Source organism: Elephas maximus, chromosome 14 (assembly GCF_024166365.1).
Source record: "Elephas maximus indicus isolate mEleMax1 chromosome 14, mEleMax1 primary haplotype, whole genome shotgun sequence".
Lineage (NCBI taxonomy): Eukaryota > Metazoa > Chordata > Mammalia > Proboscidea > Elephantidae > Elephas > Elephas maximus.
In genome coordinates, this window is record NC_064832.1 from 93215968 (window position 1) to 93243136 (window position 27169).

General features: G+C 43.5%; 1 protein-coding gene across 3 annotated transcripts in view; it reads right to left on the reverse strand.

Annotated features, from left to right (window-relative positions):
- Positions 1 to 27169, reverse strand: part of STK24 (serine/threonine kinase 24) — a 143580-nt gene that overhangs the window by 70903 nt on the left and 45508 nt on the right. For 2 of the 3 annotated variants that reach the window (XM_049853273.1, XM_049853272.1), the window contains exon 2: positions 2943 to 3173. In XM_049853273.1, the coding sequence (XP_049709230.1) occupies positions 2943 to 3173 (231 nt within the window). Of the gene's footprint in view, positions 1 to 2942; positions 3174 to 9632; positions 10575 to 27169 lie in introns of those variants that run through there. The other variant, XM_049853274.1, reaches the window with a different exon arrangement.

The following is a 27169-nucleotide window of genomic DNA, read 5'->3' on the forward strand; positions in this document are numbered from 1 at the left end:
CTGCGGCGTCTATTGCAGCAGCTAACGTTAGTTAACTAAAACACAAGGGCAACTCTACGTGAAGGTTAGGTTGACCTGGAACCTGTGTTCCAGAATTGGTGACTCAGGAAAAAACAGGACACACCAGCTGCGAATCCCTAGGTATGTACTGTCAAGGTTGACACCACGTTTGGCCACCATGAGGGAAACTTCCTCTGTCTGGCATGCATGAGGGTAAAGAAGTACTTCTAAACCACTAATCCTTGATGTCCAGAGTTAAATATTATTGTTGTTGTTGTCACGTGCCATCGAGTGGGCCCCCAAGTCACAGCAACCCCATGAACAACGAATCAGACTGCTGTGATCCAGAGAGTTTTCACTGGACGATTGTTTTGGAAATGTATCACCAAGCCCTTCTTCCTAGTCTGCCTTAGTCGGGAAGTTCTGCTGAAACGTGTTCAAACTCACAGCAATACATAAACCTCCGATGACAGACGGGCAGTGGCTGCGCTTGAGGCGCACTGGCCAAAAACTGAACCCAGGTCTCCCACCTGGAAGGTGAGAACCGCTGCTGCCCAAAGTGAACTATTAGCTGGCACACATCACCAAAACTTTGTGAAGCTCTTCCACACTTTCCCTGCCAAAGATATCATTATTCACATTAAAACACAATGTCAGCCTATTGTGTGAAACCCAACTCTGGGTTTACTATAAAACTATTGTTGAAATCATTTCATAGAGGACAGTAAGTGATACCATGGACAGAGTCCAAAATAACGTGGTTGGGTTTTTTTTTTTTAACTTTTTTTTTTCCTGGTAAAAAAATTTAACATCAAGTTTTGACGTTTCTTCGCCTTTCCCTGTGAAAGTCCCTTGGATCGTGAGAATTACAAAACCTACAGTGTTTCCCTTTTTGTTCTGTCAGAATCCAAACTGAATGCATCATCACGGCAACATTAAGTCTCCTGTTGGCGTACTTCCTCCTCCTTTCTTTGGTCCTCCCTGGTGGCGTAGTGGTTAAGTGCTACAGCCGCTAACCCAAGGTTCGGCAGTTCAAATCCACCAGGCGCTCCTTGGAAACTCTCCAGGGCACTTCTGCTCTGTCCTATAGGGTCGTTATGAGTCGGAATCAACTTGACGGCACTGGGTTTGGTTTTGGAAGTTTCTTGGTCGACCTTATTATATACGCCCTTTATTGAAAGGTAATTTAAGAGATGAGGTATGAATAAATTTAACCAATCAACAAACACTTATTAAGTAGCTGTTATATGTCAGGTACTTTCACATACTTAATTCCATTTAATCTTTACAACAGTGGGGTGTATATCATATTCTCTATTATACAAGTGAGGAAGCTAAAGTTCATGAAAGTTTCAAAAAAAAAAAAAAAAAACTTGTTCAAGGCCACACAGTAAAGTAAGTTACAGTGAGATTTAGTCCAGCCTCATGTGACTCCAAAACTCATTTTTTCCACTTCAAAATGCTGCATTTGACCTACATGATACATTGCCATTCCTTCCTAGGTAATGCTCAAATGCTTGAAAGATATAATTATCACTAAAATTTTAGTTCCTTTTAGTTCTCAACATTTCCATCCCTCCACTTACACCTTATTATTTCCACAAAATCAAAACCAGTAATACCCCTTGACATCAGAGCCGGTTACAAGCTGTAACACAGAGACTCTACGGGACAAGCCGAGGAGAGGAGTAGGCCTAGCCTTACGTTATGCAGGTTTATTGGCCGCTTCCCTCAGGAAATGGTTATTTATACCTATGAGGCTTTGGTTTCCATAAGAATTATTTCAGAATTTTTCTTAACCAATTCTTAAGATTCCTAAAACCCCACTTTGAAAGATGCGTCATTTTTAAGTTCAGTGAAATAGGCATGCGTTGAGGAACGTAAAGCACGGAACAGTTTAAACATGACTACTCTAAAAAAAACAAAACCAAACCCAGTGCTGTCGAGCCGATTCTGACTCATAGCGACCCTATAGGACACAGTAGAACTGCCCCATAGAGTTTCCAAGGACCGCCTGGCAGATTCGAACTGCCAACCATTTGGTTAGCAGCCATAGTAGCACTTAACCACTACACCACCAGGGTTTCCGTGACTACCCTACGTCATCTAAAGTGATAAAATGGGTCCACACAGGATTGGAAAACCATTCCTAGTCCGAATCTTCCCCATTTAAGCAACTCGGTAGAGAAGAAGGAGAATTCGTGGTGTTGTATTATAACTGCTATTTTATTTAAGTATACTGTAATTATTCACTCACCTGGCAATCTTAAAAGTCAAGTATAGACAAGTATAGTTAGCTAATCAACATCACCAATACTCAGCAGCAGTTTTTAAACACAGCATTAAATGAAACCACAAATGATGACTGAAAATCTCAAAAGACTAATAACTTTTAGGTTGGCATGAGTTTTTATTACTACTCATACCAAAGAACCAAACCCACTGCCGTTGATTTGATTCTGACTCATGGCGACCCTACAAGGAGTAGAACTGCCCTACAGGATTTTCCGAGGCCATAAATCATTACGGAAACAGACTGCTCCATCCTTCTCCAGCAGAGAGGCTGACCTTTTGGTTAGCAGCTGAGCGCTTATTCACTGCACCACCGGGGCTTCTCATTATTAATTATAAATCACCCTACACTAGGTAAATAATGGTCATTATTAAAATAAATTAATAAATGGTAAATTCTTACTCAGAGGAATACTCTTTCTTGTCTGAAAGGGAATTTCAACATCAAACACTCTTACCAAAAATATATTTCTAAAGTGACATTTAAGAATGATAAAACTAACAAAGCCAGGTTCTGTTGACTGCAGAGGTCAAAGCATTTCTCCTTCCTTTGAAAACCTACTGGGCTGCTGAAGTCCTTCCTACAAACCGCTCACGTCCCAGTCAAGTGCCGCGTAACGGAAAACGGCTTTTTTATCTTTAAGCCTTACCTTCAGATAGGATCCATAATATTTGGTTACGTACGGACTGTCACACTGACTCAGCACCGTGATCTCTTGTTGAATGTCCTCTATCTCATCTTCAGCTTCTTCCAGGTCAATGATCTTTATGGCGACCACTTTCTGAGTCCGATTGTCAATGCCTTTGAACACCTCGCCAAAAGAGCCCTTTCCGATTTTCTCTAGTTTTGTAAAAAGCTCTTCCGGATCTGCTTTTAGGTTCTGTAGGAGAGAAAGGAAACAAGGGGCACTTTAATAACTCACAGTGCCTGTGACTTCTTTGTTTTATTTGTAACATGACAAACCACAGTCTTGCAAGGACTGATCTCTTTCCCTTATTTTAAGAATCAGGTTAGGTGCACATCACAGCTCTTCACGTTCAGAACCTAAGATTTCTAAGTCTCGCCTACATTTGTGAATCATAAGTGTGCAAACAAGAACTACCTAGTGAGATTATTAAAATAAGGAAAAGACTCCAGCTTTTGTGTAATTTATATAATCAAAGTAAATAAAAATCCAAACACTTAACTGAATACATTAGGATACACGAACTTAAAAAAAATCACTCATCTAACCATGCAAAAGTTCCACTTTTCTCCCCACAGGGCCCCCAAAGTTCCCTAAGGGTCAGTCTTTGTTAAAACACAGGTTAGCTGGGTACATATAGTAGAAATGAAAAACTATCATACCCTAACTATAGCAGTTTTACAGCAGGCCACATTTCAAAGTCCAACAAATACAATCTTATGCCTCTTCACTTTAGCTACTCCCTTTGCTGAAACAATTAACATTTTAACTAGATCCCAGAACACAACAGGCAGCTTGTTTTCTTTTGTCACATCCAAACCCACCCACTGCCGTCAAGTCAATTCCAACTCATAGCGACCCTACAGGACAGAGCAGAACTGCCCATAGAGTTTCCAAGGAGCGCGTGGCGGATTCGAACTGCCAACCTCTTGGTTAGCAGCCGCTGCACTTAACCACTACGCTACCAGGGTTTCCATACACCACGACCAAGAAGAATTTATTCCAGGGATGCAGGGATGGTTCAACGTTGGAAAAACTATCAGTGTAAAACATGACGGCAGTGGAACAAAGGAAAAGAACCACATGATCATCTCTGTGGACACAGAAAAAGTATTTGATAAAATACAACACCCTTTCTTGATGAAAACCCTAAAGAAGATTATAAAGAAATAAAAGGTATCCAAATTGGAAAAGAAGTAAAAATATCTCTATTTGCAGATGATATGATCCTTTTTATAGGAAATCCCAAAGAGTCCACAAGAAAACATCCACAGCTTAACAGAAGAATTTAACAAAGTTGCAGGGTACAAGGTCAACAAACAAAAATCAACTGAGTTTCTATACACAGCAGTGAGAAATCTGACAGGAAAACAATCTCATTTACAGTAGCATCTAAGAGAATAAAATACCTAGGAATAAATCTAACCAGGAACATGAACGACTTACACAATGAGAACTACAGAACACTGCTGAGATTAAAGGAGGCAAATAAATGGCAAAATATTCCATGTTCATGGATTGGAAGATTTAACACTGTTAAGATTTCAATACTACCAAAGTGATCTGCAGATTCAACGCAATCCCATCAAAATTCCAATAGCCTTCTTTATAGAAGCAGAAAAACCAACCCTCAACTTTACATGGAATGGCAAGAGGCCCCAAATAGCTAAAACAATGTTAAAAGAGAAGAACGAAGTAAGATGACTCACACTTCCTCATTTTAAAATATACTATACAGCTACAGTAATCAAAACAGCCTGGTACTGGAATAACAATAGACACATAGACCAATGAATAAAATCGAGAATCCAGAAATAAACCCATACATCTATGGTCAACTAATTTTTGACAAGAGTGCTAAGTTCATTTGACGGGGCAAGAAGAGGCTCTTCAATAAATGCTGCTGGGAAAATTAGTTTTCCACATGCAAAAAATGAAAGAGCATCCATGCCTCACACCACACACAAAAACAAACTCAAAATGGATTAAGGACCCAGATGCACAAACTAAAACCACGAAATTCTTTACTTTTATTGTGCTTTAAGTGAGTCTACTAATCAAGCCAGTCTCTCATAAAAAGCTTATATGCACCTTGCTATATTAAAAAAAAAAAAAAAAAATTTTTTTTTATATACTCCTAGTTGCTCTTCCTCTGAGATAGCACACTCCTTCCCTCCACTCTCTCTTTTCGTGTCCATTTGGCCAGCTTCTGACCCCTTTTGCCCTCTCATCTCTTCTCCAGACAGAAGCTGCCCACATAAGTCTCATGTGTCTACTTGATCCAAGGAGCTCACTCTTCACCAGTATGTTTCTATCCCATAGTCCAGTCCAATCCCCGTCTGAAGAGTCGGCTTTGGGAATGGTTCCTGTCTTGGGCTAACAGAAGGTCTGCGACCATGACCTCTGGGGTCCTTCTAGTCTCAGCCAGACCATTAAGTCTGGCCTTTTTACGAGGATTTAGGGTCTGCATCCCACTGCTCTCCTGTCCCATCAGGGGTTCTCTGTTGTGTTCAGTTGTAGCCAGGCACCATCTAGTTCTTCTGGTCTCAGGCTGATGTAGTCTCTGATTTATGTGGCCCTTTCTGTCTCTTGGGCTCATAATTACCTTCTGTCTTTGGTGTTCTTCATTCTCCTTTGCTCCAGGTGGGCTGAGACCAATTGATGCATCTTAGATGGCCGCTTGCTAGCGTTTAAGACCCCAGATGCCACGCTCCAAAGTGGGATGCAGAATGTTTTCTTAATAGATTTTATTAAGCCAATTGACTTAGATGTCCCCTGAAACCATGGTCCCCAATCCCCTGCCCCTGCTACGCTGGCCTTTGAAGCGTTCAGTTTATTCAGGAAACTTCTTTGCTTTTGGTTTAGTTCAGTTGTGCTGACCTCTCCTGTATTGTGTTAAAACTATGAAATTCTTAAACAACAAGCAGAGGCAATACAGTCAGACCTAGCTTTCAACAATGGATTATCTAATATAATTACAAAAGCACAAACTGCAAAAGACAAAAAAAAAAATAAATGGGACCTCATAAAAATCAAAAATGTGTTTATCAAAAAACTTGTTTACCAAAAAAACTGAAAAGGCAAGTTACCAACTGAGAGAGTATCTTTGGAAACCACATATCCTATAAGAATCCAATAACCAAAATATATACAAAGCTTTCACAGTTTAACAAGGCAATCACAAAGTAGGCAAAGGACTTGAATAGACATTTCACCAAAGAGGACATTCAGATGGCCACCAAACACATGAAAAGATTCTCAACATCATTAAACATGAGAGAGATGTAAATCAAAACCACAATGAGATGCCATTTCACTTCTACTAGCATGGCGAAGATTTAAAAAAAAAAAAATAACCATTGTTGGCAAGAATGTGGGCAAAGAGAAACCCTTATCCATTGTTGTGGGAATGCAAAATGGTACAGCCATTGTAGAAAACACTGTGGCAGTTCCTCAATAAACTAAAAATAAAACTACCCTAAGACCCAGCAATTCCACTCCTTGTTAGACACCTGAAAGACTTGAAAGCAGATACTCAAAGAGAGACTTGTACAGCAATGTTCATTGCTGCATTATTCACAACAGTTAAAAGGCAGAAACAACCTAAATGGCCATCAACAGATGAATGAATGGACAACACGTGGTATACATATACAGTGGAATACTACTCAACCAGCAGGAGAGATAAAGTCTTGATACATGCCACAGAATGGATGGCGCTTGAAGGCATGATGCTGAGCAAAATAAGCCAATCACAGAAGAATAAATATCATACCACCTCACTTATAAAAAAAAAAAAAAAGTAAAATATATAGACACCAAAGTTTATGAGTAGTTATTAGGGGCAGTAAGCTGGAACCCTGGTGACGCAGTGGTTAAGAGCTCGGCTGCTAACCAAAAGGTCGGCAGTTGGAATCCACCAGCCTATCCCTGGAAACCCTATGAGGCATTCTACTCTACCCTACAGGGTCATTATGAGTTCGAATCAACTCGATGGCAATGGGTTTGTTTGTTTAGGGGCAAGGGAGGGAGGGGAGTTAACAGTGATGGAAAAATCGCATTCACTAAGGGTAGGGTTGCACAGCCGATTACTGTAATTGCTGTCAATAAGCTGCACACCTGTAAAACATTGAATTGGCAAAAGTTGTGTGATAGATATATTTACAACAACAAAAAAAAAGAGTAGTGGCTTAGGCATCGTGGCATTCTGGTTCCTTGGTTTGGAGGTTTATAGTCATGGTTTCATGAGACATCCCAGTTAGTTGCCCTAATAACATGTTTAGTGCTTCTTTCCTAGCTCCTATTTTGTTGCATAGTGTCTGGGGTCTTAAGAGCTTCCAAGCAGCCATCCAAAGCACAACAACTGATCTCTATTTACCCAGAGCAACAGAGGAAGGAGGAGTCAGGAGTAGGAGGAAGATATGGAATGTGTGCCTAATTGTCTCCATGAACGACTGCCTCCTTGACATGAGACCAGAAGAACTGGATGGTGCCCAGCTACTATCACTGAACATTTTGATTGAGGATTTCATAGAAGAATCCTGATCAAAGGGGGGAAAATGTAATACAGAATTTCAAATTCTCATGGACTGTAGAATTTCTGGAGCCATGGAGGGCAAATGAACCCCTGAAACTATTGCCCTGAGATAATCTTTAAACTTTGAAGCAAAAATATCCCCTGAAGTCATCTTAAAACGGAACAATAGTTTAGCTTAATTAACCAGTAAAAAAGGTTCGCCTTGAGCATTATGCTCTTTACAAACTACCTAAAGGGATCAGACTAACAACAGTAACTTGAAAGGTTAGATAGGAACCTTAGGGGGCAGTGAATTTATGTTAATGGGGGAAGAACAACTCAGAAAAGGAGGGTGAGAATGGTTGCCCAACTCAAAGAATTAATCACTGTCACTAAATTGCACATGTAGAAACTATTGAATTGGTGTATGTTTTGCTGTGTATATGCTCAACAACAGCAACAAAAGAAATAAAACTTTGAGAGAAACACAAAATGCCAATGACACCCTGCTGAGAAGCACTAACCTGGGCCAACAGAACCCCACAGGATAAGGAGTTGTCAACCCTACAAAATACATCTTCTCTCACAAACATCCCCTATGAGGAAGAGGATTCCAGGCTAACCCTCAGAAGTCTACTAATCACTCAAAGAAACTGAAATATTATGAAAAAAGAAACAAGGGGGAAAAAAGGATTGAAAATGAGAAAAAGAAAGACAAGAAAGAGAAGGAAGAATAAAGGGAAGATGAGATACCCATAGACCAGCAAACTGAAGTGGGTCATCTACACAATATTAGGGTAGTCTCAGCAGCATGCTGACAACTAACAACAACGAGTTAAATGAGCTTTATGGGCTGACCAGGTGCTAACCACTAACTTGCTTTCGAAGGTGAAGCACACTGAGCTCCAAGCAAACCGACTGAGAAGGAACTCGTCAAAAACAGCACATTTCCAATTTGGAGGCCTTGCTGTGCTATACTCTACGTGAACCAAAAACCAAAACCCAGTGCCATGGAGTTGATTCCGACTCATAGCGACCCTATAGGACACAGCAGAACTGCCCCATAAAGTTTCCAAGGAGCGCCTGGCAGATTTGAACTGCCAACCCTTCAGTCAGCAGCCGTAACACTTAACCACTATGCCACCAGGGTTTCCATAGTCTACATACACTGTGAAAATAACATACCACGGTCATACAAGGGTGACTTTGTTAACACAAAGTGAGGTAGAGTCCAAGCGCTATGGTGAGGCTTCACACTGAGCAATGTAAAAGCTCATAAAACCCAGCAACCAAGTCAGTAAAAATGAACAAGGTACGCTCTGGGGTTGCTAGGAAAAAAAGGACACGATAGAGACGGTGTCATTTAGAGTTCTGCCTGCTCTGGAAGTGGGCTGGCCTCCTTAATGTATGGTTTAAAAAACTGCCAGGAATTACAAGTACCATACTTTTAACCAGGATTCCCTTAGCTCATAAAATGAAACAAACATTCATCTGCAGAAAATGAAACTATCTGTTCACCTTCATTTCCACTTGAAGTACTGCACTAAATACATCGACCGGGTTATTAATATTGAGATGCATTTTTTTTTCTTAAGCAATTTCTAAACAGTTTTCAATCATGGAGTTGGGTTTCTAACGTCTTTTATATACCAAATGGACCCAGGATGCCTGAATATGCATTCCAGACTTTACAAAACACTGACCTTGATTCCTTGGTTTACCAAGATAATCACTGACAAGCAGTCAGGAGCCCTGGGTAGTTTTTATTAAGTGAGGATTGTTTTTGAAGCTAGTGGAAACCCCTAAAATATCCTCTATTCATACAATTAGAAATAAGAATTACTGTTTTCAAATTTATAAAGTACTCCAAATTAAGAACCCTTCAAAGCAATTTTGGGGGCCACTCCCACTGAATCCCAAGGAACCCTTGGTGGGTGTGTCCCATTCCACTCAGCCTGCATACACCTGCCCAGACTGAATCTCCACTGTCACCGTCATCTCCGACACAAACTGCTAAGGATTAAAGGATTCTAGGGGGTGGGGAGACAGAAGAAACATTCATTTCCTTATTTAAGTACAAACAAATACAGCAGTGAGTGGCTGACGCTCACTTTCCACAGCTACAATCTTTCCCTTACCTCCTTCCTCCCAGGATGAGGTAGGATGACCCTCTTCTTTTTCAAGACCAATCCTAAAAGCTGGGCTTTAGAATCCATCCTTCTCTCCTCCAGGATACAGCTTCACCAACTTCAATTTATCCCACTCTACTGGCTCTTTGCCCTTGTCATATCAACGTGCTCAAGTTTCTTCAGTAAAAAAAAAAAGTCCTTGACCCTGGTCATTCCTTCACTCCTTCCTCTGTAGTTCCGTTCAAGAGGAGGTCCCCTGAAAGTCATCAGGACCAGCCAAGTCTCCACCTACCACCGGACTCACTCCTCAGCCCACTGCAGCCTGGCTCTGCCCTCATCACAGCCCTGAATCAGCTTTCGCATGGGCACCGATGACGCCATTTCTGCATCTCCTCTGTGGCAAGCTATACACTCAGTAGCCACACACTCCTCTGAACTTTCCACTCCCTTGGCAGCTGCAACCCTGCTCTGCACTGTCTTTGTCCAACCTCCCTAGTCCTTCTAACAGAAATCTTCACTTGTAGACTCTACCCTTGCCAGACCTTCCACGCAGACAGTCCCCAAGACTCTACACCTGGCCTCCTGTCCTTCCCAGGGTTGTCATACACAGGCCCATGGCTGGGGGCCGTGCTTCCCAAACCTGCCTGGTGAAAGTCACCTGGGAAACTTAAAGAAAGAGATCCCAGCACGCTTGCAGACATACATGGGGGAAAGCACACAATCCACCTTTTAAAATGCTCCTATTGATCATCATGAACAGCCATCTCAGTAGAGAAACTGTTTAAAATTATTGTGTAAATGATAACTTTCAAATTGTTATCTCCAGCACTGCCTTTTGAGTTTTAACTCCTAGTACCAATTACTAGATATTGTCTCTCTCTACCTGGACATCTCAAGGTCAACATGGACAGAGTGAATCTGCCATTTTACCTGTTGAACTGGACCCTCCCTGCCATCTTCTCCCTGCTTCTCACCCATCCCCTTTTTTAAACTCTGTATCTACGGCATGTCACTGATGGTCAATAAACTTTCCCTCAACAATAAGGAAACCCCAGGTTTACAGTGACACAAATGAGATTCTGGTTAGTATTACAGAGAATATCCTAATTCAGAGAGACAGGAGGCCCTGGGAAAAGGGGCATAAGGATGACAACATCTCTGGCTAACAAGGGTAAGGAACAGGTGATGAGGGCCTGACTTTGCTAAGTTGGGAGCAGTCGTTCGCAAATCTCAGTCTGCATCAGGGTCACCTGGAGGGCTTGTTAGAACACAGATCTGGGGAGGGGCATTTCCAGAATTTCTGAATTTGGTAAATGTGGGGTGGAGGCCAAGAATTAGAGAGTTTCCAGGAGATGCAGATGCTGGTGGTCCAGGGATCACACTTTGAGAGCCGCTGCTTAGACAAAACGTGAAGAGAAGCAAAACAGCTTTGACAAGTCGATGTGCCACTAAAAAATGACTTGTTTTAGGTCAACTTCAACCTGACTATTCCCCTGCCCATATTAAGAAAAAAAGTAGCATGTCCTTTCTGAGAGTTAAATAAGAAAAAGAAGCCAACAAGAATTTATCCAAGCCCCTACAATGCTGGAAAGGTGCTTGACTGGAAACTCTGATAGACTGCCATGCCTCCCAGTGCCCACACCCTCTTTACACCATGGCTTTGGCACTCCTCCCTCCAAGTCAAGAAATAGAGTCTACTTCCCCATCTCTTGAACCTTGGCTGGCCTTGTTACCTGTTTTGACCAGTAGAACCTGGCAGATGTGATGATGTGGGGCTGCCAAGCCAAGGCATCAAGAGGCCTTGCAACACTCCCTTCTTCCAACCGTGCGACGACCAGGCAGTGAAAAAGCTCAGAATCAAAGACCGTGCAGTGAGCGAGGCCCATCCCAGCCACTTCACTGATCCTACTTCAGATCCCGGATATGTGAATGAGGTCACCATAGACCATCCAGCCTCAATCATGCAGCCACACGCTCACTGTAGCCACTAGCTGATTGCAGCCACATGAGGGAGCCCGGAAAAGGCCAGCAGAACCGCCCAGTCAATCCACAGAATGGTGAGAACTAGTTAATCGTTGTTATAACTAGGTTTCAGTTGGTTTGTTATAGGAAATAGATAATTGATACAGAAATTGATACCTAGAAGTACGGTAACAAAAACCACCTGTTGCCATGGAGTTGATTCTGACTCACAACAACCTCATAGGGCAGAGTAGAACTGCCTCATAGGGTTTCCAAGGAGCAGCTAACCTTTTGGTTAGCCAAGCTCTTAACCAGTGTGCCAGTACTGCCCTTAAAAGAAGCCTAAAATATGGAGGCAGTGGCTTTGGGACTGGACTGGCCAAAGGCTGTAAAAGCAGTGTGAGGAGGCCATTCGCACAGGGTAGAGGAATGGCAAATAAACTGTTAGTGCAGGGAGAGGTGGTAAGAAACTTATTAGAGGCTGGTAAAGAACGACCCATGGTATGTAGTGGCGGAACAATTAGGAAAATGTCACTGCAGGAAAAAGGAAAAAGAACTGCAGGAAAAAGGAAAAAGAAATGGCTAAAGAGATTTCTAGATAGAATGTTGAAAGGACCAACGAGGTTTGGTTTTGTTTTGTTTGTTTGTTTTGCTTAGTAGGAAGAGATATATACTAAAGCAGGAAGTGTTCAGTTTAAAAACAATTTAGAGAAAATACGGAAATATGGACAGGACTTGCTGGGCTACAAAATAAAACTGTGCTTTACCTAGGAGTTCCTCAAGCCAGTAAAGATCCTAAAGGAAAGGCCTTAGGGTAGAGATCAAGCCAAAGGTGTGGCTGTTAAGCTCCTTCTTCAAGACCCTGGAAAATTCAAGGCAGTGACCAGTAGAGACTCTCAACTAAAAATGGGCTTTTAACAAACTTAAGGACGTCATCCAACCGTGCCCTGACACACTTCCAAAGTAGAAAGATACTTATATCTCAAAAGTACTGTAGATGTGGTGTTTATCCAGTTAGTGGACTATAAACTGGTACACAGGAAACCCTCAATGTTTTTAATCAAATCTGGATTAAAAGGCAGCGAGACAGTTCATATCAAAATATCCTCTAGGTCCCCAACTTTCTACAAGCAGGAAGCAGGCTGAGAAAGCTACTAAAGAGGATGTAGCAAAAGTGATGTTGTGAGCATCTGAGGACAGGCCTGGGAGGGCAGAGCCAAGAGCCCAAGACTCCCAGAAAACCAGCTAGGGAACCACGCTGCTGCGGTTGTCAGGTGCTGTGGCATACCACTCTCAGAAAGCAAACCTGAGCCTCAATTAAGAAATACTCCCTGCTCCGCATGGACGGGACCCAGGCAGCTTGTGCCACCTGGACTGCTGAACTGCTATGTACTCTTTAACTCCGTTTGTTTACTGATATATGCCTCTCACGCCTCCCCCTCTGAAACAGAAGTATCCCCTGCAGTTATTCTGTTCCTGTCTTGCCGCTGTTCGCGGGATATATGGGGGGGCAGGTACGTCTTTCTCCTTACACCTCTCTGAATCAAGAGACCATGCCCACGGAGTTGCCACCTATCAGCTCCCATGCATTCAGACACAATGCAGATGAGAGATTACAGACTGAGTCGGAGGCTACGCCAGGAGGAAAGGAGGGTACGGGAGAGAGACATGCATACCTTGCATGTGGGAGAGACATCGATCCTTAGGACCAGAAGGCAAACTGGAGTCAATAGTTACAGTCAGGGCCCCAAAAAAACGACCCCGGCTGCCATGTCCATTGCCTTGGTGGCTCAGTGGTTAAGAGCTCAGCTGCTAACCAAAAGGTCAGCAGTTCAAATCCACCAACTGCTCCTCAGAAACCCTATGGGGCAGTTCTACTCTGTCCTACAGGATCGCAGTGAGTCCGAAACAACTCGATTGGCAACAGTTTTGGTTTGTTGTTTTTTTTTTTTTGACCACCACGTCCACACTCCTATGCAACTCTACCTCCTCCTTCCACAAAAAGGCAGAGGCCCTTTCCCGCCCCCTGAATCTGGCCTCGCCTTGTGACTTCCTGTGATGTTTGCTATTTGCAAGGTCAAGCCTTAAGAGAATCTGTAGGTTTCACTTTTGACTTCTTGGAATGCTTCCCCAACACATAAAGAGGCCCATCTAGCCCAGGACAGAAGCCACACGTGGAAGAACAGAGGTACTAAGGTAAACACTCCGGCCCACTGCTGGGCATGGAACAAGGTGCTCAGCCTACCCACCTCTCTGTTCCTGCTGAGCCCTGGCCCCAGAAGTCTGCCACTACGGCCACATGAGTGAGCCCAGGCGAGACTGCAGGAGGACCCCCAGTCGACCCAAAGAATCTCCAGAACTCCTGAGTCATTCCTGTTTTAGGCCAGAAAGTTTCGGGTGACTTGTTACACAATAATAGATAGCTGAATTCAGTATTTTTCAGTACAGTAGGAAAACATCCATTCCTGGAGGGAAAAAAGGCAGATGTTCCATGCTCTGGGAGGGGGGGAAGGTGTTTCATTTTAATAAACTGCTTGTTTTTCCCTTTTCCTAGTCTAAGACAGCTTAGGAGACAGCTGTTCCTACTACTTTTACTATCCTCCCAGAAGACCTTCTCCAGGAGCCTGCCACCTGTAAACTTAGCCATAGTTTGTTTCACGTCTGCTCACGAGCGTTCTGTCTCAGTAAGAGCTCTACTTCGCTGCTGTAAACTTGGCTACGAACTGCCCTTGGCAAGCAGGGAGACATCTGCCAAGGCAGTGACCACAGGGCACTAAACAAGGCAGGGCTCAGCCATGGCCAGCATTCCGTGCCCGCTGGCAAGTCTCACATAAACTCATTGTCACACAACACTGTCCCGCGGCCATAAGAAAACCAACATCGAAGATGACTGATTTCAAAAAGGAACCTCAAGATTGTATTGTCAGAATTTGTTCTCTGAGGAAAGCTGGTCTCCTTGGTAGAAAAAGTGCCTTTTTTGCCAACTATTTTGAGAATTCTTTTTTAGAAAGGTTTATCCTGAACTAAGCACTGCTCAGTCTCAAGTTAGATGGGTCTACCGGCCTTCACCCCTGCACATCTAACTATCCTGAAAGGGAGAAGAGACCTGGCAATCCACTCCCGAAAAGATTACAGCCTAGGAAACAAAATGGGGCAGTTCTACTCTGTCCTATAGGGTCACTATGAGTGGCACACAACAACATCACCATACCTGTGGATGTAATCCATCTGGGAATAGTTTTCTGTATTATGTTAATGAGGCCGTATCTGTGTAGAGTAATGTCTTAAAACAAATCACTCTGGAGATTTAAAAACAGAAGCAAAGCCCAGGTGGGGAAGACAGATGCGATGCCACATGAAGACCACCAAGGAGACCAGGGACAGAGACAAGGACTTTCCCCCAGAGCCGAGAGAGAAAGCGCCTTCCCTCAGAGCGGGTGCCCTCCAAAACTACGAGAACATTAATTTCTGTTTACTAAAGCCACCCACTTGTGGTAGGACACTAATATGCCATCCTTAACATCTCCAACCAAAATCTGGCCTCTTCTCCACTTCACCCAAAAAGCCAAGAAACAAGAGAAGATGGGATGGTGGTAGCAAATTACACTCGCTTCAGAAGGGAGGTGAAGACGCAAGGGCTGAGCAGAGAAGGTGTGACAGGAAAAGAGAGAGGCTTGATACCACCTCACGCCACTAGTGAGGAGAAAAGGAAGGACTCTGAAGGCCAGGTCAGAGTAAAAAGAAGACCAGACTGGGCTCTCTGTGTACAGAGGTTGTCCTGCAACCAACTACAGCCCACTTTTCTCATTCCTCCTGAGCCTTCCTACCTCATGGTGGCACAGCCTTAAAGATTAAGGAATGGGCACTTGACGAGAGCCTCTGTGGCCCCAAAACCTGAGATGAGGAGCCTTTTCTGAATAACAGCCAAATGCAGTGAGAGGCAGACTTCCCAAACCCAACTAATGGTGAAGAGAGGAAAACCAGGGTCCATGTTTAGCCGTAAAGAAGGTGGGTAGACCTGGTGTTCCCTCACCATATTTTTCAGCCACCACAATGGGGCAGGCAGTCTACACGCTGTGTGACTAGACAGGAGTGAAAGGCACAATGCCAATTAGCATGCTAACCAAAATTTCCAGGAAGGTTAGACCTACTTTTTTTAAACTAACATTCTCTACTATTACTGCACCATTAGCGAGTGGTCAATGGCAGCAAACACAGGCTCTCTCCTCCCAACGGCAGCTCCCCTGTGCTTCTCCAGACTTAACTCAAGGGCAAATAACAAAAGAGGAGAGAGTTCTAGGGTGTTGCTTTGTCCCAGGCACATGGTTAAAACAACTCTTTGAACTAATATAGATGAGGGTTCTACCAAGCTAGATATGGAAATTTCTCCCATCAGTGTCCTCACTGGCCAGTGTGAACTCTTGTTTACACATAGTAGGTTACCCCAAGGCTTACCTCTGCTCAGGTAAGTCCACAGTTAGCCCAGGACAGACCAGTGTCTTTCACCGATAAAGTAAAATATAAATGACTTCTGGGTTCTCCCTACCATTTTCATTAATGTATCTACCTTGCACGTTGACTAAACATCAATGATGAAGAAAGACAATCGGAGATGTTTTCTCTGTTCTAAGTATATTTTTTGTTCTATATGCTGATTGTACTCTCTTTGAGAAAGCCAGAAGTTGAGTGTTTCTAAGTTCTCATCTAAAAAAGACGCAAAACCTGGTCTCCTCAGCCCAGTTCAGTAAGACAGTAAAACCGTCAATTTCGGACTGGCCTTTGGGAGTCTGCCTTTGAAGAGACAAAGTTTGTCAAGTATCTGGCCACCCACTCCAATATCTAGAGAGAAAAATGTCAAAAGCTTTGCCCTTCTGGAGCTCAGGCTCCTATAATAATTCACTATACTTCAAAACCCCTTGAGGAAATTCATTAAAACAGCTCCATGATGACTTAAGTATTTTATGTTTTTCAACCTGAATAGCTATTATGGTTTTCTTTTGATCATTTCTGGCAATGAAAAATGCATTTGGCATTACTAATCAACTTTCAAAGTTACCCTGCTTCAAACTACCACTCGCATAGTCTCATCACACTATGCTACTTTGAAGCCAACCAACCTTCTCTCTTTGTTTTTTTGAGAAAAGAAAAAGAAATTGTCTAAGTTTGATGTGTTTGGATACCTGGTCCTCACCACATCACTACCCCTGCAGCAAAAGATGAAAGACGTTGGACATTTAGCTGGGTCTGCATCATGGAAGGTGAGGTACTTGTGCCCCCTCCCACTTTTGACCTTGGCAAGCACCACTGATGAATCTCAGAATGCTCTCCCTGTGAAACTTAACTGGGCGCCTCAGAATCGCTCTCACCCCATCACTCCAGACAGACCTTCTAATTCAGCCTGACTGCGCACACAGGTTGGAACCTATTTGCTGGCCTGGCCTAGCTCTACTATCAACCTACCACTGCCCTAGTTTTTACCATTACCTTCCTCTCCTTTCCTATCTGCCCATCTCTCCCACCCCAAATTGCCCCCCAGGAAAATGTTTCATTTTTCATAGTGCTACTACCTACCTCTCCAAAGGAAGAAACCCCTGTAACCCTGACTCCTCTCTTAAGCCCTACATCTAAGTTGTGCCCACCACACTTCGGAAATGTCTCTGGATATAGTCTCCCCCTCCCACCCCCCTGCCTTACTGCCCACCTGCTCCTTCTCACCCACGGCAGCCACCTCCTCTCTAGCTTGCTGACCTCTAATTTATTCCTTCAAGACCTTCTGCTGGCAGAGCCACTCTTCCTGAAATCTGTGGTTTCCCTTTGCAGCTCAAAACAACCAGTGACGACACATTGTCCTCAAGAATAACGCCACAAATACTCAGCGAACCCAAGCCCCCTTCCTAATCCCACTTTCTGCCACTATCGCCACTTAACATTTTATTTTTTTCTTAACATTCATAACATCACCCACCTTCTTAATGCTGTCTAAAAACACCTAGAGTTATGTACTGTGTGATCTATTTACATAAAATTCTCCAAGAGACAAAATCACAGTGACAGGTGGGAATGTCAAACGGTACAACCACTTTGGAAATCTATCTGGCGTTTTCTTAAAAAGTTAGAAATAGAACTACCACACAACCCAGAAATCCCACTCCTCGGAATATACCCTGGAGAAATAAGAGCCTTCACACGAACAGATATATGCACACCCGTGTTTATTGCAGCTCTGTTTACAACAGCAAAAAGCTGGAAGCAACCAAGGTGTCCATCAATGGATGAATGGGTAAATAAATTGTGGTATATTCACACAATGGAATACTACGCATCGATAAAGAACAGTGACAAATCGGTGAAACATTTCATGACATGGAGGAACCTAGAAGGCATTATGCTGAGCGAAATTAGTCAGAGGCAAAAGGACAAATATTGTATAAGACCACTATTATAAGATCTTGAGAAATAGTATAAACTGAGAAGAACACATACTTTTGTGGTTACGGGGGGGGAGGAGGGAGGGTGGGAGAGGGTCATTTACTGATTAGTTAGTAGATAAGAACTGCTTTAGGTGAAGGGAAGGACAATACTCAATACATGGAAGGTCAGCTCAACTGTACTGGACCAAACGCAAAGAAGTTTCCTGGATAAACTGAATGCTTCAAAGGTCAGCGGAGCAAGGGCAGGGGTTTGGGGACTATGGCTTAAGGGGACTTCTAAGTCAATTGGCAGAATAATTCTATTATGAAAACATTCTGCATCCCACTTTGAAATGTGGCATCTGGGGTCTTAAATGCTAACAAGCAGCCATCTAAGATGCATCAATCGGTCTCAACCCACCTGGAGCAAAGGAGAATGAAGAACACCAAGGTCACACGATAACTATGAGCCCAACAGACAGAAAGAGCCACAGGAACCAGAGACTTACATCATCCTGAGACCAGAAGAACTAGATGGTGCCCGGCCACAACCAATGACTGCCCTGACAGGGAGCACAACAGAGAACCCCTGAGGGAGCAGGGGGTCAGTGGGATGCAGACCCCAAATTCTCATAAAAAGACCAGACTTAATGGTCTGACTGAGACTAGAGGAATCCCAGCGGTCATGGCCCCCAAACCTTCTGCTGGCCCGGGACAGGAACCATTCCCGAAGACAACTCATCAGACATGGAAGGGACTGGACAATGGGTAGGAGATGCTGATGAAGAGTGAGCTACTTGTATCAGGTGGACACTTGAGACTGTGTTGGTATCTCCTGTCTGGAGGGGAGATAGGAGGGTAGAAAAAAAAGAGAGGGTTAGAAATTGGCAAAATTGTCACGAAAGGAGAGGCTAGAAGGGGGAGTGTAAGTGGGAGTATGGAGTAAGGTGTATATAAGCTTATATGTGACAGACTGACTTGATTTGTAAACGTTCACTTAAAGCTCAATAAAAATTATTAAAAAAAAAAAAATCACAGTGACAGAGAACACACTGGTGGTTGCCAGGGGCGAGGGCAGGGGGACAGGTAAGCCTGTTAAGGGGTGACACAGGAAGTTTCTTCCTGATGATAGGACAGCTCTGTATTCCAATTGGGAGGATGTTCACCTGAATCTCCACACATGACAAAACTTCAGAGAACTGTACACCGAAAAGAAGCGGGGGGAGGAGGAGAAACAGTGTACCCGCAAAAGCCAGGAAAATCAGAGTAAGGACTGAACCTCAGTTAACAGCACTGTACCAACTTTAACTTCCTAGTTCTGACCATATATACGGTTGGGTGGAGCCCTGGTGGTGCCGTGGTTAAGAGCTATGGCTGCTAACCAAAAGGTCAGCGGTTTGAATCCACCAGCTGCTCCTTGGAAAATCCATGGGGCAGTTCTACTCTGTCCTATTTCTGCAACTTCCTATAAACCTTAAACTATATGAAAATAAGGTTATTAAAATTTTTTTAATTAAAAACAAATAACCAGCCTAATTTTCACCCAATTTCTCCTGCCCCAAACAGGCCACTGTTATAGATGAAAAATTTCTTTTCACTGTTCAAACCCCACCTCAAACCTGGCAACTTTCCCAAGCAAAATTAGAGACTCCAACTTCCTTTTTCCTAGAGCATATTTTTGATACTGTAGATCAAAAGAGTACCAGAATTGCCTTAACTTTTTACAGCTTGTTTTTCCCTGAAGGCTACAATCTGCACTTAAGACCATATCTTACCACTCTGTCAACCTAACCCAGCAAAGAGGTAAACAGCATCTTGGACCTGCAGGCAACACCCAAACATTCTTAGAAAACAGTCTCAGACATGCCCAAGTAGTCAAAAACAATAGCACAGCCAAAATTCAGAGTTAAATGGAGAAGATAAGGAAAACCAGCCATGATCCAAAAACTGTGAGGTCCAGTATGTACCAAATAGCTGCTTTGCTATGATTCTGCAAAATACCTTTTCTGGGGCAGCAACTATTCAAGACCTAGACAGAAAACACACTAGATGTATCCACGCAAATAAACTATTAGAGTTTTCAATATTGTCCTTCTAAATGCTTAAAATTATATGCCAAAAGTGATGAGTTTTCATCAAAACCACAATGAGATACCATTTCACTCCCACTAGAATGGCTAGGAAACCCTGGTGGCGTAGTGGTTAAGAGCTACAACTGCTAACCAAAAGGTCAGCAGTTTGAATCCATCAGGTGCTCCCTGGAAACCCGGTGGGACAGCTCTATTCTGTGCTACAGGGTCACTAGGAGTCAGAATCGACTGGACAGCAATGAGTTTGTTTAGAATGGCTAAGACACAAAAACATAGAAAATAACAAATGTCAGCAAGGAAGTAGGGAAATTGGAACCCTTATCCATTGCTGGTGGGAATGCAAAATGGTACAGCTGTTGTGGAAAACAGTGTGACAGTTCCTCAGAAAACTAAAAAAAGAACTACCATATGACCCAGCAATTCCACTCCTAGGTATACACCCAAAAGACTTGAAAGTAGAGACTCAAAAAGAGACTTGTATACCAATGTTCACTGCAACACTATTTACAATAGCCAAAAGGTGGAAACAACTTAAATGCCCATCAACAGATGAATGGATAAACAAAATGTGGTACATACATAAAAAGTAATACTATTCAGCCAAGAGCAGAAAAGAAGTCTTGATACATGCAACAATATGGATGGAGCTTAAAGACATTACAATTGGCAAAATAAGCCAATCACGAAAGGGCAAATATTGGATGATCTCATTTATACAAAAGCTAATGTACAGAGATCCAATTTACATAAAAGGCAAATGTACAGAGACCAAAGTTTATTAGTGGTTAGCAAAGACTGGAGGGACGCGGAAAAGAGGGGTTACGGGTGATGGAAAAATCGCACTGATTAAGGGTGAGGTTGCACAGCCAACTGATTATTTTAATTGCTCTCAATAAGTTGTACATCTGTAAAAAGCTGAATTGGCAAAACCTGTGTGACAGGTATACTTGCAATGACGACAAAAAAAAAAAAAGAATAGATGCGTAGGCTGCTTATTACAACCTAACAGCTGCCAGGATTTGGTTCCTTGGTTTGGAGGTTTACAGTCATGATTTCATTACATATCCCAGTTAATAGGCCTAATAACATGTTTAGTACTTCTGTTCTACCTCCTATTGTGCTGCGTAGTGCCTGCAGCCATTCAAGCAGCCATCCAAGCCACAACAATTGCCCTCTATTCACCAGGAGCAACAGAGGCAGAAGAGTCATGAATAGGAGAAGAATATGGAAGGTGTGGCTCACTGCCTCCATCAACAACTGCTTCCTTTGCCATGAGACCAGAAAGAACTGGATGGTGCCTGGCTATCCATTTCCATCAAAGATTCCATAAAAGAATCCTGATCAAAAGGGGGAAATGTAGAACAGAATTTCAAATTCTCATGGACTCCAGACTTTCTGGAGCCATGGAAGATGAATGAACCCCTGAAACTACTGCCCCAAGATAATCTTTAAACCTTAAACCAAAGATATTCCTTGAAGTTATCTTAAAACCAAACACTAGTTTAGCTAAAAAAAAAAAAAAAGTCTAGCCTTGAACATCATGCTTTTTGAAAATATCTATATGAGATCCAACTGACAACAGCAACTCAAAAGATTAGATGGGAACCTTACGGGGCAGTGAGTTTATATTAACGAGGGAGGAACAACTCAGAAAAGGAAGGTGAAATGGCTGTACAACTCGAAGAACATAATCAATGTCACTAAATTGTACACATAGAAACTACTGAGTGTATGTTTTGCTGTCTATATTCTCAACAACAGCAACAAAATAAATAAAATTCAGGGGGAAAATTGTGGGTTTTGGGGGGCCATAAGCACTTGGTGTCTAAATAGCCTCAGTTAATTTTGTTTTGTAAAATCACAAGCAAGGTACTGACCCCACCCAGTCTGCATTTCCTCATCTGCAAAATGAGGTAATACCACTTACTTCTTAGAATTTTGAAAGGATAAAATGAAAACAAGAAAAATTCCTTGTACGATATCTGCTGAAGAATGAGTACTCAGTACTTTTCTTGTAGCTATTTTTGGTATGGCTAATAGCTATTCTTTCTGGCAGTAATTGGTCGAGATTCAATTGTTTCTTAGGGTCCTTTCATTTGAGCCAGAGCCAGAAGTAAAGCCCAGGCCGCCTAGCTCACTTGCCGGTGCACTTTGCACCGTACTACCCTCGGGTCGGAAACCCTGGTGGTGCAGTAGTTACGAGTTCTGCTCCTAACCAAAAAGATAAGCAGTTCGAATCCACTAGAGGCTCCTTGGAAACCCTACAGGGCAGCTCTACTCTGTCCTGTAGGGTCGCTTGAGTTGGAATTGACTCAATGGCAATGGGCTTGTTTTTTTTTTAATCCTAAGGTCAACTCAGGTAATGAGATGCAGAACCCTCTGCTGTGGGCTTTTGTTGTTGTTTTGGGGTCCAGCCACACTCCCAAGTCTAAATTGTTGTCTTGTGCCAACCCTGGAAACTAGAAATGTCTACCAGGGAGTATTTCACATGGAAACGGGAGGCTGGGAGCCCGGAAAAGGCATTCACCTGCAGGAGTAGGCAGAAGGGGGGGGGGGGGGGCGGGCTCCTGAGGGGGGCTTATGACCTTTAACGAGCCTAAGCCTTAATATTAGTTAAAAAAAATAAAACAGTGAGAAAGCCAAGCCTCAGAAACCACACAAACAGAGAAAACTGGAGAAGGAGAGAGGGTCAAACTTGTACAGGCTGGAATCAGGGAGGATGAAAAACTGACTGCAGGTTAGGGTAAGGCAGCAAGGAGACTGACCCAAAGCCAACCCATTGCCATCGAGTCGATTCTGACTCACAATGACCCTATAGGACAGAGTAGAACTACCCTGAAGGGTTCTCAAGGAGTGGCTGGTGGATTCAAACTGCCAACCTTTTAGTTAGCAGCTGTAGCTCTTAACCACTGTGCCACCAGGGTTTCCAAGGAAACTAAGGGAATAATGAATAATCTGTGTAGCCATAGAGGGAAGGCAGGGCTTTCCTCCTTCAGAAAGGACCTAACTAACACTAGGGTCCCTGAGTGGGTAGCCTCAGAAAGAGAGAAGGAAACATCTCAAAACCCAGAAAACACAGAGGCTGACTCTCCGGAGGACACGGTAATGGAGATTAATGAACCGCTAACAGGAGGGCCCGAGGACCCTGCAGGCCTGGGTGGTCCTCTGGGTGGCTTCTGCAGAGAGCATTAAGCCACCCATGCAATGACCCCAACCAGAATTACAAGGTTCTATGTCACAAGTGGCACCCTGGTGGTGCAGTGGTAAGAGCCTGGCTGCTAACCAAAGGTCTGCAGTTTGAATCCACCAGCTGCTCCTTGGAAACCCTATGGTGCAATTCTGTTCTGTCCTTTAGGGTCGCTATGAGTCAGAACCAACTCGACAGCAATGGGTTTGGTTTCTGGTTATGTCTCAGGTACAAGAAATGATGCTACCAAATGCCACTGAGTCGACCCCGACACGTGACGACCCCGACACGTGACGACCCTGACACGTGACGACCCCGTGTGTGTCAGAGCAGAACTGTGCTCCACGGGGTTTTCAATGGCTGGCTTTTCAGAAGCAGATCACCAGGCCTTTCTTCTGAGGCCCCTCTGAGCAGGCTTGAACCACCAACCTTTCTGTGAGAAGCCAAGCATATTAACTGCACCACCCAGGGACTCCAAAAGATGTTAGGAACTGTGAATGAAAGACCAAGCCTATGAGAATCTTGCAGAATTTTGTAAATCTTTTCAACTTCCCTACAATGAGAACTATTAAATCCCTTAAAACAGAAAAGGTCTGTCTGCAGGGACAAGGAAGGCTCCACTACTCCACAGGCCACCTCAGGGGAAAAAAGCCAAAGTCGGGTAAGTGGCAGTGCCCCTTAGCGGGAGAGGGAAGCAGACCCAAGCCCAGGGAGATTATGACAAAGAAGGAAACAGGCAAAGGCTCTGGCCTAGTCAGAGAAGGGTGGGCATGCAGAAGGGGCAGACACATTCAACCAGCTTGTCAAGAGGCCTTAGTCATCCAGTGCTGCTATAACAGAAATACCACCAGTGGGTAGCTTTAACAAACAGGAGTTTATTCTCACGGTCTAGGAGGCTAGAAGTCCAAATTCAGGGCGTGAGCTCCAGAGGAAGGCTTTGTCTCACTGTTGGCTCTGGGGAAGGTCCTTGTCATCAACTTTTCCCTGGACTAGTAGTTTCTACACACAGGAACCCCAGGTTCAAAGGACACATCTGCTCCCACTGCTGCTTTCTTGGTATGAGGTCCCCATGTCTCTCTGCTCGCTTCTCTCTGTTATATCTCAAAAGAGATTGGCTCAAGACAAAATCCAGCCATGCAGAATGAGTCCTGCCTCATTAACATAACCGCTGCTAAACCCATCTCATCAACATCACAGAGGCAGGATTGACAACACATAGGAAAATCACACCCGATGACAAAATGGTGGACAATCACACAATACTGGGAACCATGGCCTAGCCAAGTTGATACACATATTTTGGGGGGACACCATTCAATCCATGACAAGGTCCACGTGGCTCCCAGACAGACAACACACACATTTTCAGATGGTTTGTGAAAGAGAAGGCTTTCTAACAATTTCGGAGCAGGAACTTACTTGAAACTAAGAAAATGTCTTACAATGCCATCTGCAGAATATTAGAATTTAGAGTAGCTCAATTTCCAGGCCCACGCCAATGAGCTAGATTCCCCAAACACCTGGCCTTCCCTTGCCACAAAGTAGGTGAAAGCTGTAGTCAAGGGTGTGAACCTCTCTGGTCTTGGATGGCGCTTTGGTGGACTGAAGTCATAAGCACAGTCATGATCATTTCTGAGGCCCTACTCTATCCATGAGTTGGCGTCGACCTCACAACATCTGGTTTTTACTCTGGTAGGTATTATCCCCATTTTACAGCTTTTAAGAGGTTTGCCCCTGGGCACACGGCATGTGACAGAGCCTGAACTTGAAGGCATGACCGTCTGATTCCAAACTTTGAGCACATGGGGTTGATCACTGCCTTCCATGATGACAGTCAAATACAAAGGAGAGAGCACAAATGAAGACTCAGAAGGCCTGGGTTTTCCTCCTGCTCTGACACTTTGCTGCGTGACTTTGGGTAAGATCTCTGCTTCTCAGCAAAATGGAATAATGATGCCTGAAGTGTTTACCTCACAGATTTGTCAGGGGATCAAATTAGCCAATGTAAGAGGAAAAAACAATAAGGCGCACTGCAAAATGCTCTGCAGAGCTTAATTATCGTTTTTTTTTTTTTTCCACTGGAGCCAGTGTGGACCTTCAGCAAGCACACCTAAGAGCGAGTAAGGTCATCTTTAAAAGCGTGATACATTTTGGAGACATTTTAAAAATCACTAACTAAAACAAAGGCCAAAATAAAAACCTAATGAGAATATTCCATGTATAACACAAAACAATATGGTCCAAAAGGATTAAAAACTACTGTAGTTTTTAAGTGTGGCTTAACTTTGTACACCAATTTTCCCATTGTTTTAATATAAATTATTCTTTCCATAAATAGGAAAATTTAAAGTTGATTACGAGCAAATAAAATGCCCTAAAATTGGTCTCATCAGATTAATCCGATCATTTTCAAGAGGCATTCTGTACTGAAACTAGTACTGGGCTTCTGAGTCTCCTCATTCTTATCCAAGTGCCAGGGATTTGTCTAAATGAAGCCTATTAACCCATAAAGGTCTTCTCTCATTCTAACAAGTTTAGAGTGCACACTTAATCAAGATTTTCCCCACAGCACTTCCCATCTGAAAATCAAGCCGTCCTTTTTTATAAAATACATAAGCATGTGCATAAAAGTACAACATAAACAAGCTACACACACACAAAAGCCAAATGCCCTTTTTAGTGGCGAGTTTTCCAACCAGAAATCCTGTAACCAGAAATCTGTGCAATGTCCAAAACCCACATAATTCTGGGAGTGGAAGCAGCAACGCAACTCCATGATCCGTATCTGATGTCCTTCCTTACCCTGGGAAACCCCTCACTCACTTCTGGGAACACTGTCCTCACTGGTTATCAGCACATCACAGGGTCCCCTCCTAATCTGATTGGTTGGGTTCTACCCAACAGTCAACCCAAAGACTCATCTTGACATGAACGCAACAGGGGAAAATTTGAGCTCCTGATTTTCACTTGATAAGAAAGTCTGAGGTCAGGACTTCCTGTTTTTACACCAAATGCTGACTCAGGACACTCAGCCAGCATACCCCTTGAAGCTAAGAGGAAAATTTCAGGGCTGTTTCTACTCAGTGAGCCTTCACCCTTCAAAGGTCTAAATGGCATGAATGAGTTCTTGGCTGGAAGAAAAAACTAACCACGCTACGGTGTCTGCCATCTGTCTCTTTCAGAAGTGAGCTAAAATGCCAGTGATGTAGGGACACAGAACCTGTGTCAGAAGAGAGTGGCTTTCAGGGAAGGGCACAGATAATGAAGAACCGTAGGACTATTTGTGCTGCAATCTCACTCAGAAGAGTCTCGAGCTGCAAGCTGTAAACTCACAGGGCCCTGCAGAGTGGAGTTAGTAATTCTTAACCTTGGCTGCTCATCATAATCACCTGGGGAGCTTAGCTGACCCGCCAGCCTCACCCTGGACCGATTACATCAGACTCTTTGGAGATGGGACCCCAACATCAGCATTATTTGAATCTCCCCAAAAGATTCCAATGCACAGCCAAGGTTGCAAGCTCCAAGCTCTGCAGAAGGTACGATGCCAGTAGTCACACCAGGAAAGCTTTCATCATGGGCTTGTGCTCATCTGCTCTTCTCCACCTAAGCCAGATCAATTAAGCCAGATCAATGTGGGCCATCATGGGGCAGTGTAGGGACAGGGATGTCTCCGTAGGGCTCACCTGCAATCTTTTCCTCTTCAATCTCTCTTCTCCTGATACATGAGCAAACCTCCATGGCTCTGCGCCAACTTCAGTGACCCAGCAAATGATCTGCATTACCACGTTCCACTTCCAAACCAAAAAACCAAACCCATTGCCTTTGAGTTGATTCCAACTCATAGCAACCCTACAGGACAGAGTGGAAGTGCCCCATAGGGTTTCCAAGAAGCAGCTG